Below are 12832 nucleotides of genomic sequence, written 5' to 3'. Positions count from 1 at the left end.
CGATTGTTTGGAATTGTATCCTAAAAGGTATGCCTGGGGTATCTCTACCGAGTAATACTACTCCACTCAGAAGCGGTTCTACTTATGGCAGAGCGATATTTAAGGGCACTTTTTATGAACCTCTTTTGTACCTGTTCCATTTGAACGCTTACAAGAGGGCCCTAGGGTAAATTGCACATGGGCTAAAGGCACCTTTTGACTATACCTTGGCTCGTATCTCGTAGGCAGATACCGATTTTTCTACAAAAATACATTCTTCATCTGTTCATAAAGACTTTTCACGTTGTGTGTATGTATATACGAAATAATAGTAATCAAACCTCATCATTTTAAATGGGAATTAGCAAAGAAATGTTTGCGTAATTACCCGTCGTATCATTAATCCGAATGGGTAGATACCACCATTATCTATGGCACGCGCACAATTATGTCTATGAGCTATTCGTAAGGACTCAATACCAGTAGAGCACGTCCACCTATTAGTCCAAAAAATTGTAGAGCCCAATGTGATATTGCACCAACAGCTAGGCCATGCTTCTTCTTTTTCTCCACCTTACCCCATCAGGTGGGGTCGGCAAAGCTAATTTTTCTCTTCCATTCTCTTCTATCAGCCGTCATCTCAACACTCACTCCTCTCTCTCTCATATCGTCATTTACACACTCCATCCATGTCTTCTTCGGTCGACCTTTTCCCTCTCTATCTTGCACTACCATTTCCATACATCTCCTAGTCACATGCATCTTCTCTCTACGCATAACATGTCCATACCACGCTAACCGTCCACTCTTTGATTTGTTGCTTACCGGGGCTACTTTCACACTTCCTCTGATATACTCATTCATCATGACTAACTATATATCATGACTAACTATATATAACTATATATCAAACTATATATCAAAATATAATTTCATGATACATATGTGCTAAATCATTTTATATACTTGACTCATCACAAACCTTAGTGGAACCAGATGTAGAGTCACAGCGCTTCGTACTAATTCCAATGTCGATACCGTTTTCGCAGTCTCGCTTCTTCCTGAAAAATGTTTTATCAATTAACAAAGGGGTTTTGAGGGAAAAAACATTATGCCCCAATAACAATTGATATCTTGTTTATTTTCTTTGTTTGCCCGATTTGGCACAAGTCGTTTTGATATAGTTTGGGTTATAATTTTAATGCCGGCCGTCTGCTTGTCTTCAACGCTTAGTGATTCTGATGGTTCTATTGCTTCTTTGTTAACGACTCTTTAACGGCCGTCTGGTGTAGTGGTAAGTGACATGGTCACTACACGAGGGGGTCGCGCGTTCGAATCCCGCCAAGGGAAGATATTTGTATGATAAATATAAAATGTATTTTCCTGGGTTATGGATGTATATTATTATTATAACTAGTCAGATCATAAGTATTGTCACACAGTAAAAACTTTTCTTTTAGAATGCTGGCCACAAAAAAGTTTATTGAATTCGAATTTCGAATTGTTCATGAAAATTAAAATGTATACTTTTAGAAATTTTACTCATTTTAAAATATGGAGTGGACGCTTAAAGAAGACCGTGTTGCAGTTACTGCGTTGCATCGTTGCGGTTACGCGCCAATTAAAATTTTTAACATACTGAAAAATTTGAATATAACCAAAAGATTCGTTTATCGTACCATCAAACGATACAATGAAGACTCTAGTGTAGATGACAGGTCAAGAAGTGGTCGCCCTCAGTCTGTTAGGACTCCAGCAGTGATAAAAGCTGTGAAGGCGCGAATTCAAAGAAATCCCAAACGTAAGCAGAAACTGTTGGCCCTTCAGATGGGGTTAAGCAGAACCACGGTGAAAAGGGTGTTAAATGAAGACTTAGGGCTTCGGGCATATCGAAGAAAAACAGGACATCGTTTGAAGGCTCGTCTAATGGACCTGAGACTGAAGAGATGTCGCGCTTTGTTGAAGCGGTACGCGGGAAAAAAATATCGGGAAATTCTTTTTTCAGATTAAAATTTTTTACCGTAGAAGAGAGCTACAACAAACAAAATGATAAGGTGTACGCACACAGCAGTGAAGAAGCGAACAACCGTATTCCGCGTGTCCAACGAGGTCATTTTCCATCCTCGCTCATGGTATGGTTGGGAGTTTCTTATTGGGGCTTAACAGAGGTACATTTTTGTGAGAAAGGTGTAAAAACGAATGCAGTTGTGTATCAAAATACAGTCCTGACGAACCTTGTGGAACCTGTTTCTCATACCATGTTCAATAACAGGCACTGGGTATTCCAACAAGATTCGGCGTCAGCTCATAGAGCGAAGAGCACACAAGACTGGCTGGCGGCGCGTGAAATCTACTTCATCCGGCACGAAGACTGGCCCTCCTCCAGTCCAGATTTGAATCCGTTAGATTACAAGATATGGCAACACTTGGAGGAAAAGGCGTGCTCAAAGCCTCATCCCAATTTGGAGTCACTCAAGACATCCTTGATTAAAGCAGCCGCCGATATTGACATGGACCTCGTTCGTGCTGCGATAGACGACTGGCCGCGCAGATTGAAGGCCTGTATTCAAAATCACGGAGGTCATTTTGAATAAACTTTAGTGTCATAAGAATCTATGTTTTGTTAAGTTTATTTTGGTATATGAATGGTTACATAATGAATAAACTTGTTTCAATTATTTTACATTAAACATGTGACAGAATTTATGACCTGACTAAGTATGTATGTGTATAATAAAAATCTTGTATTTACTTCCGTTATCTGGTACCTGTAACACAATGTCTTTACGAACTTAGCACGGGACCAGTTAACGTGGCGTGATCGTTAGTAAGTATATATTTATTTATCTTTGTTTTGCGGTAGATAAGGCGAGAATGTCGTAAACATTCCTGATTGAAGGACCGAATGCCCATTATTAAATACAATGGAGACTTCACGTCATCAAGGTGAGTATGGAGTCAGGTTGGCTTATTACGGACTACGGAACAGACTGAGAGGTGAACGGCAAATTTCATATATGGCAGTCCAGTCCACCAGTCGAAAATGGGTCGACCATGTGGACCTAAAAGGCATCCTAAAACCAGTAGGGGTATTTCTGTATGTGACTGTCTCTGATGGAATCAGCAATTGTTCAATTTCTGAACGTCAAAGTGTCAGCAACCGACGTCCGCCATAACACCAACTTTCTTCCAAATCCAGATTTTTTTATTGCTTAGATGGGTGGACGAGTTCACAGCCCACCTGGTGTTAAGTGGTTACTGGAGCCCATAGACATCTACAACGTAAATGCGCCACCCACCTTGAGATATAAGTTCTAAGGTCTCAAGTATAGTTAGTTACAACGGCAACAGCAAACGAATCAATTTTATTTTACTCTTAAATGACAAATTTAAAGACTTAATACTCGTATTGCCTTAATATTGCCTATCTTAATGCTGCTCTTTCTCAGCTGGCGGCTGGACTTGAAAGAGATTTGGTATCATGGCAGAGGTCGCTCGCTGACACTTTGACGTTCAGAAATTGGACAGCAATGTTAAGGACAGAGACCCTGTTTGCCACTAAGGACTTTACTGGTGGTATGACCTCTTGTGAGTCCGCGTGGGTGGGTACCACCGCCCTGCCTATTTCTGCCGTGAAGCAGTAATGCGTTTCGGTTTGAAGGGCGGGGCAGCCCTTGTAACTGAGACCTTAGAACTTATATCGCAAGGTGGGTGGCGCATTTACGTTGTGGATGTCTATGGGCTCAAGTAACCACTTAACACCAGGTGGGCTGTGAGCTCGTCCACCCATCTAAGCAATAAAAAAAAACCTCGTTTGAAGAAGGACTTGTAAAAGTAAAAATACTTTTACAAGTCCTTCTTCAAACGAGGTTCTTCAAACGAGGCGGTAAAAATACCGCCGTTAGATTTAGCACTTACTGAGTATACTCTTTACAGCATTGAGATCTGGCTATGATGCAGAGTGTGTTGAAGGCTGCCGGCACCTTCGATGGTAGGGGGTGCTCAGCCGAACAGTCTGGCGTGGTTTGATTCCGTGCATCAGCCGTACCCGCGTTGCAGCATAGCTGGATGGCTTCTGTCATATCGTCGCCTATGTCACCTGAGCACAGAAGGTTTTACGTGAGCACTGTCATGTCTATAAATAATGTTTGGGGGTGCTTTTCAGGATATTATCAAAATAACCCTTCTACTCATATCTGTTCATAAAATATTTATAACTACTGGTACCATGCACCCCACGCTTTTTTTTTACAATAAAATCATTTTTCTTACACTACTTTAAGACAAATTTATTAAAAAAAAAAAAATTTTTTTAGTTGAATTTTCTATAAAAGCGTATTTTTTAGTTTTTATAAACAACTATTATTTATTTACAATAAAACAATTTTTTCTTACACTATTTTTCATTCAAATTTATTAAAATTTATTTTCTATTTTTTTGTTGAATTTTCTATAAAAGCGCATTTTTTTGTTTTTTTTAAACTAGTATTTATTTTTCAGTTTTTAGGTGAATTAAAAATTTTTAATTTTTTTTTTAAATCTTGAATTGTCATCGGTCCTTAATAAGTACACCAAATTTCGAGTTAATCCGACGTCTCAAAGGGGGTCAAAATCGTGTTCAAAGATTCCGTTACAAACATACATACGTCTGAAGCTAATAAAAGCGTATTAGAATACAGAAGAGAGCTTTCATGTTAGAAAACTAAAAATAAATTATTTGTATCTTCATTAACATGTAGGTATATTTATAACAGCGATATCACAAATAACTCACAGCACGTGATCCAATGAATTATGATCCGTGTTTTCCTTAAAATAAATGCAAGAAGCGGTTCTTTAAATACATATTATTATGTACGTAATATTTGTTATAAAACGCCCAGCATAAAAAGACACATGTTAAGAACAAGTTATAATAGCTTTAGAGGTTTTCTATATTTGTCGCCGTTAAGCACGTTGAACGCCCATACTTCAGTGACCATGCGTAAATGAAGAAATTCTTGTTTAAGACAGTATCTCAGTAAGGGCGATTGCAGTTGGTATTAAAATAACATTCTTAGATATTCTTATGTCTAATCTATTACTTATTTCTAATTGTATTCGTAATTAATAAAAGTGAAGCGATTAATATAATTCCTTGATTACAAAAATTCAAGACAATCTTTTTTAATACGCTTTTATTAGCTTCAGACGGATGTATGTTTGTAACGGAATGTTTGAACATGATTTTGACCCCCTTCAAAACGTGAGATTAACTCAAAATTTGGTATACTTATTAAAAACCGATGACAATTCAATATTAAAAAAAATGCAAAAATTGAAATTCAACTAAAAAATTAAAAATAAATAACAGTTTTAAATAAAATTGATTTTCTATTTTTAGTTAGATTTTCTATAAAAACGTATTTCGTTTGTTCTTTTAAACATTTTTTTTTGGATAGGCCGTCATAGGTCATTGCAAATATACCGTAGAGTCGCAAGTTTTGCCGCCGAGAAGAATCTTCAAGAAGATGGGGAGTTGTTGTTTGCAAATTGTATGAACGGTTAGTTTTATTTATTGCTTAGGTGAATGGACGAGCTCACGGCCCACCTGATGTTAAGTGGTTATCGGAGCCCATAGACATCTACAACCTAAATGCCATCACCTACCTCGAGTTATGAGTTCTAAGGTCCTCGTTTTTACAGTACAACCGTTGCCCCACCTTTCAAACCGAAACGCATTACTGCTTCACGGCAGAAAGATTTCAGAATTATTTCGGTGGAACCGAGTTTTACACTTTTTTATTTTAATTTTAAGCTTTACGTTTTATTATGAACTTCATTACGAAACTTTAAAATGCGCATTTTAATGTCTATAATAGCGCTCTTGAAAACAAGGAATTTGAAATATTAACCAACAAAATTGTATTGCATATATGCAAAACATTTTTGACGACTCGTTTATTAATCAAAATAATTCAATTCTGTTTTAGTCTGACGCAAACGTCGTGCTCTAAATGTCTACTTAAATATTGATCGTTCGATTATAGATTACAGACTGGGACGGAATAACGGTATCATCTCAAATATCTTTTCGTATCGAATGCATTTTACATGGGCGTATAATGGGTGTACTTTGTTATTTTTCGGCAGCGTTAATTTTAAGGCATCAATTAATTTAAATGTTTATTATAAAAATATATTGAAGAATTTGATGTCATCATCAAAGAAATCATTCTCAACCCAGAAGGATACCGAAGACCGGGAAAATGGAGGAGTTTAATTACGTAATCGGACTCTGGCACTAGAGCGGGAAAGCGCTAGGAAAAAGTAGTAATTTAAAAAAATGAAGGAAATCGACTGATAAATTTTGTGACGTCGTAATAAGAGAAAGAAATTTATATAAAATCTATCTAATAAAAATTTCGGTCTTGATTTGTCACTCCAGCCAACTTTATAAATTTTTCAACTAATTTTAATATCGGAACTTCACCTATTTGGGTAGATCGGTTCATCCCTAACACCTGTTTCAGGGATAGTGGCTATCAAAATACTATTTTTGCCACGTAATAAAGCCAATTTATCAACTGTGGAATAATGAAGGATCAGGAATGAGATATCCTCCATTTTTCTTCATCGTTCCCTCACTGCTGAAGATCGCGATCACATGTGACTTTCCTCAATAGTGTTCGGTCATGGGTGGCTTGAATCGTATGGTATAGACTACAACAAACCGCTTTGATAACCAGATATGACCATCTGGCTAGTGTTCTGCCCACGGCGCGCTTACCTTGCTGTGCGACCCAGAATTATCAGCTTCTCTAATAGGTGGCATGGATCGCATGGTATAGACTACGACGAACCGCTTTGTTAACCAGATCTGATCATCTGGCTAGTTTCTGCCCACGGCGCGCTTGCCTTGCTATGCGACCCGAAATTATGAGCTTCTCTAATTACGTCTAGGAGACCGCATGATGTGTCCGGAGAAGCTCATAACACGTTCTTATCCTCCTCCTCATAATCGGGGTTCACTAATAGTCTTCCATTATTGAACCCCGAAAACTGTGACATAACCTTAAACTAAGTTTCGAAGGACTCCTCACGTTTTGGTCATGCCAATGACCATTTTCATGTCCATGGATTAAATTACCATTCGGTTACCAATCAGGCGGTAACACCTACTTTGGATCACTCGGCTTTTGGATCGAAAAAAAAAACATAATTCGTTATAAAAACATTTACGTGATGTACGAACATCAAGACTCAAATTCTGTTATATTTACATTGTAATACAAAATCCTTATCTATACGCGTAGTTTGTTCTAAATTTCACGCGAAAACATGATGTAATATCGGCTTGTAATGTTCCCACTAGAACATCACGAGTAACAAAAGGAACAGTATTGTATGCTGTGTCGAAAAGATATCAATTAATTCCTCAACACAAGGCACTCAATGAAATTGTTTCCGTTAAACAAATTATTATTATTCATCATCTTCGATTTCAGTTGTACAAAATCACGCCTCTCCAAATGATTCGCAAGTTCTGGTTCAAGTGACCTTCTGGTTCAATTACTAAAAGATTACATATACATTACAATTTACAATTATTTATAATACTGAAGAAGTCTCAACCTTACGGGATATGGTAAGTTTTTTTTTATTGCCCTTCTTCTAGGTAGGTAGCGGCTTGGCTCTGCCCCTGGCATTACTGAAATCCATGGGCAACAGTAACCACTCACCATCAGGTGGGCCGTATGCTCGTCTGCCTAGAAGGGCAATAAAAAATAATAGGTAGACGCGCATATGGCCCACCTGATGGTGAGTAATTACTGTCGCCCATGGACATCAGCATTGCCAGGGGCGGAGCTAAGCCGCTACCTGCCGTTAAAAATGAAAAGTACAAGTATACGTAAGCGTACACATATAGCCTAGTCGATTAAGTAAAATAATAATATAAGCAATATTCATAAAATTAACGACCAGATTTAAATTCCAATTTTTTTTATCGGAAAACCAATCAATTTGAACACAGATACCACACCTTAAGAATCCACTCAAAATTGATTTAGCCGTAGGGACGGCATGTGCTGCATTATCACCCTCTCAAGAGCTGGCAACCCATAATTAAAATAGATTTAATGACTCAATCTATGAGAACAGTGTTTATTATTATGGCATGTGGTTAAAGACTCGTAGTGATGCGCCAGCTGTTTGCTTTCGGCATTATTTTATTTTGTTGCCGAATTTCCTTAAACTAGTATTCGGTTTTTGGCCGACAAATTTTGCCGACTGATGCCCATAAAGAATTATCTCAATTAAATATCATATTTGCACACGTTTCTGTAATGTTGGCTCGAGGTTAATGCTCCGACAAAATTAATTAAAATCGATTCGGCTATCCGATTAATCGGTAGATAGCGACAGTGTTATTTTTCGCTAATTCCATTAGTGAAGATTAGCACGCGTTCAAGAATCAATATAAATTCTAAATGTTCTATTCATATCTAAATACTAATACGTGAAGCAAAAACTTTGTATCCCTTTTTACGAAAATTGCGCGGACGGAGGAGTATGAAATTTTCCACACTTATAGAGAATATAGAGAAGAAGTGCATAATGCTAATATTTTTTAAAATAATGCATAAAAGATACATTAAATCAATAAATAAAACATTACACACACTACATACCATGTATTTGACGCATGCATTCTATTTATTGTCAAACTTTTGTTCTTGACGTCTGTTGTCAAATTGAGAATAGATTAAATATTGTTTGTCTTTGTTAATATTTTTTATAGTCTTGGCGAAATTTGTGATTATAGAAGTATAAAATACAATCATAATAGTGTAAAAACTTACAATTCCAATTAATTATAGTCGAATTTCGACTATTGCGGGACCTCTAGTATATCTGAAAACCTTAGATTATTATTAAACTCTCTAACAGGACCATTCTGATAGACAATATAAGATAATAATTTAGGTGAATTTTTCTTTTCTCCTTGGGCAAATTTGCTACTGGAGTGGAAGACATTTTTCTCCCTACATAGTCACTGGTAGCCTAGGCGTCTATTTCAGCTACGCCCGGACGAGGACGAGGCGAACTCACGGGCTCAACTTGAGAGAATTTGCTAACACTAGCCCTAGCAAGAGCAGTGCTTCGACGAATCTACCACCGGATCGGAATCGCGACCCACTGATCAGATCCGGTGACCAACTCAATTGGCTAAAAACAATACAATGCCGCCACTTAAAACATGAGATTCAAATCTCAATCTCGTATAACTATCGGTTGTCCGAACCAAACTGAAATGCATGATTGCTTCAGGGCAAATCTAGAATGGTTTTGGGGTTTCCATTAGTAAATGCCATTACGCTAGTATAATAAATACTAAAGAAACGTAACTACGCATTCTCCAAGAAACCGAAATAAAAAAATCTTAAATAAATATCGAATTATTATAGATTCGGCATTCGGCTATACAGTCTCAACTCTAACTCCAATGAATATTATTTTAATATAATTTGGCCTAAATCGTGAGAGAATCAGGTCAGTGGGCTCATTTCGAGCAGATGTTATGTATTTTTTTATTATGTGTATTGTTGAAGTGGCAAAATTACATGAAATGACTTTTTTCAATCCGCTCTAAAGATTATGTTCCAAATCACAAAAAATCCTTAGAAATTTACAGCTGAAATATAGTTATTCATAGTAACATAGCTGTTCGCAGATCATAGACATAAATTGCTCCACACGGATTTCCTCCCGGATTAGGAGGAGGAATCTCACACCCCCGATTACTCTCTTTAGACAACCCATACCCTGGGCCAGGAAGGTCAAGTACCTGGGCGTTACCCTGGACGCATCGATGACATTCCGCCCGCATATAAAATCAGTCCGTGACCGTGTCGCGTTTATTCTCGGTAGACTCTACCCCATGATCTGTAAGCGGAGTAAAATGTCCCTTCGGAACAAGGTGACACTTTACAAAACTTGCATAAGGCCCGTCATGACTTACGCGAGTGTGGTGTTCGCTCAAGCGGCCCGCACACACATAGACACCCTCCAATCTCTACAATCCCGCTTTTGCAGGTTAGCCGTCGGAGCTCCGTGGTTCGTGAGGAACGTTGACCTACACGACGACTTAGGCCTCGAATCTATCCAGAAATACATGAAGTCAGCGTCGGAACGGTACTTCGATAAGGCTATGCGTCATGATAATCGCCTTATCGTTGCCGCCGCTGACTACTCCCCGAATCCTGATCACGCAGGAGCCAGTCACCGTCGACGCCCTAGACACGTCCTTACGGATCCATCAGATCCAATAACCTTTGCATTAGACGCCTTCAGCTCTAACACTAGGAGCAGGCTTAGGGACCTCGGTAACCGTACTCGTCGAACTCGACAAAGAGTTCGCCGTGCAACCTAACCCATGAATCAGCTCGCTGAGTTTCTCGCCGGATCTTCTCAGCGGGTCGCGATTCCGATCCGGTAGAAGATTCATTCGCGAAGCAGCTGCTCTTGAGCTGTTAGGTCTCCTTCGGAGGCGCTCGGGTAGCTGTTAGCAAATCCCACCCCTCCTGGCTGAGCCTTTGCTTGCCCACCTATCCGGGTGAAACTGGAAAGGCCTCCGGGCCACCAGTAATCCTTCAATCATAAAAAAAAGACATAAATACTGCATTAATAGTATTATAGTAACTATATTGCGTAACATAGGTCTTATTATTATCATTTTATTATATCCAAGTTTTCAAACCATTTATTACTTTGGTGATCGCAAATGAGTAAGATGATACTTGAAACTTGACATCAGGCTGATTCCTGCATCGGGACAATATGCACTTTTTCTACGTCTTGATGGGATTTTCACACTGGCTATCCCAGTTTCTCTAAGACAGCGATCAGCCCTTTAGAGACCTCAGGCTGTCAAGTCCCTTTGCCACATATTCTGCTGCTGCTTTTATTGACCAGGCAGGTACATTGCGGACTTTGGGATGGTTATCGTCACGTACGGACCTTAGGAGTATCAGAAGCACTTGCAGGGGATACAGTCAATATGTTGCCTCTCCGCTGTATACTCTCTCTGAAAGCCTCGTTTGAAGAAAGACATATAGCGCTCAGGAAACATTGTAGAGTAGAGTACATGCAATCAGATGATACGTAGCAAAACTTCGTACCAAAAACTCAATGCAAACTCCATCCTTGTTTTATAAGCACACATGGGTATGTACAACAACCACCCAGCTCGAGTAATGACTTCTGAGTCTCAGTTTACCATTACAATTAATACCGTCTTAACTTTCAAACCAAAACGCATTACTGCTTCACGGCAGAAATAGGCAAGGTGGTGCTACCTATCCGAGCGTGCTCACAAGACGTCCTACTAACAGCAAAGGACCCGAAAACACCTTGAGGCACAACGCAGAAGTATCAGGTGTATATTAAAAGTACTGTCCAGCCTCCAAACCGGAACGCATGACCGCTATGCGTCAGAAATGGCATGGTGGTAGCTATGACGATCTTACCTATTCCTGTCTCTTAAAATACATAATATTCATTCCATTTTAAAAGAATATATCGTCGTTGTCAAACCAAAATCTGCTATGTGCACTTTTTGAGATTTTTACTTTTTGACTTTTTCGTAAAGTTCACAGCCCTATCTACCGTATAAAAAAAACTATTACGTGTCTATAGCTTTAATATTTATCTATAGCTTTCATTATAGTTCTTAAAAATTCACCCTCATATCATTTAAAAAAAAAAAAAAAGTGACGATATATAAACTTCAATCTTATGTTTCAATCCGTCACCACTTAACATAATTAGGGCGGCACAACCATTTGCCCGTCATTAAAAAACTTCTCACTAAACAGAAAGAAAAATATTGTGTATGTTAATTAATTACGAGTGTTATTGCATAAACTTCCTTTCGACAGCGTGTAATATATTATTTTGTTATCATTGAAACAAATGTAAATAATACTGTGAATTCTCAGATGGAGTAAGTACATCGCAATTACACGAATCAATTTTCCCAGAAACACAAATGTTTATTTAATGATAATTAAAAAAAAAAAAAAAATTCGTTTTGATTTAACATAATTGAAAAATAACTCGCACTACTTAAATTATAAAGTAATAAGCAACTTTAAACTTGAATAGAGGGCTTCCGAAATATAATATGTCAATTTAAAAAAAGCAAAACCCCAAAGAAATTCAAAAGCGCAATAATTGTTTTCGCCAAAACATACTACTTCATACCAGCAAAACACAACTGTATAATATGAGATATTTCTCCAAATCTTTCCATGAAGCTCATTGCACATCAGAACTGACGATAAGTTAAAATATTAATTACCCTTTTAACATACCCAATGGCCAAATTATCACTTAATGTATCCCAAGCACGTTTCCAGCCAAAAAAAAACTTACTTTACGATAAAACAAAAGCTTAAAAACATCAAACTCACCAGAGACATCCCGACACACTGTCAGGAATGCAATTATTAGCGTATTTCTTAACCACATTTTCACGCGAAACTTTCATTAAGTTAAACACAAATTAATTTCACTTCACGTAAGCTCATCAGAGTTGTGTTTCCGAATATATTTTAATGCAAGCTTAAACGTTTTAATCCTTGCAGGAGTGCGGTACGCGCGCGGTCGCGGCGCAATCTATTTTAGTCTTTGTTCACGTTCGTAACTGCAACCATCTCTGTCTTGTCATAGATTAAATATTGCAGAACGTGCATCGTGTTCTCTTAGTGCCTTAATGCTTTTTTCAACGCAACCTTAGAGTATCGTAAAGAATGAGTATTTACTTATTATTCGATTGCTTTAGTTAGCCATAATGTAGATACTACAAACA

At 38.0% G+C, this 12832-nt stretch overlaps 1 protein-coding gene across 1 annotated transcript in view; it reads right to left on the bottom strand.

Moving 5' to 3' along the window:
- Window positions 1-12653, bottom strand: part of LOC114253543 (uncharacterized) — a 41541-nt gene extending 28888 nt beyond the window's left edge. The window contains exons 1-3 of the mRNA XM_089739834.1: window positions 12435-12653; window positions 3898-4078; window positions 962-1040 (exon numbers count right to left, since the gene is read on the bottom strand). Coding sequence (XP_089595960.1) covers window positions 962-1040; window positions 3898-4078; window positions 12435-12492 — 318 coding nt within the window. The 5' untranslated portion in view covers window positions 12493-12653. The remainder of the gene's footprint in view (window positions 1-961; window positions 1041-3897; window positions 4079-12434) is intronic.
- Window positions 12654-12832: the final 179 nt, after the last annotated feature.

Source organism: Bombyx mandarina, chromosome A1 (assembly GCF_030267445.1).
Source record: "Bombyx mandarina strain Sakado chromosome A1, ASM3026744v2".
NCBI lineage: Eukaryota > Metazoa > Arthropoda > Insecta > Lepidoptera > Bombycidae > Bombyx > Bombyx mandarina.
This window is presented reverse-complemented; position numbering and strand designations above follow the sequence as displayed.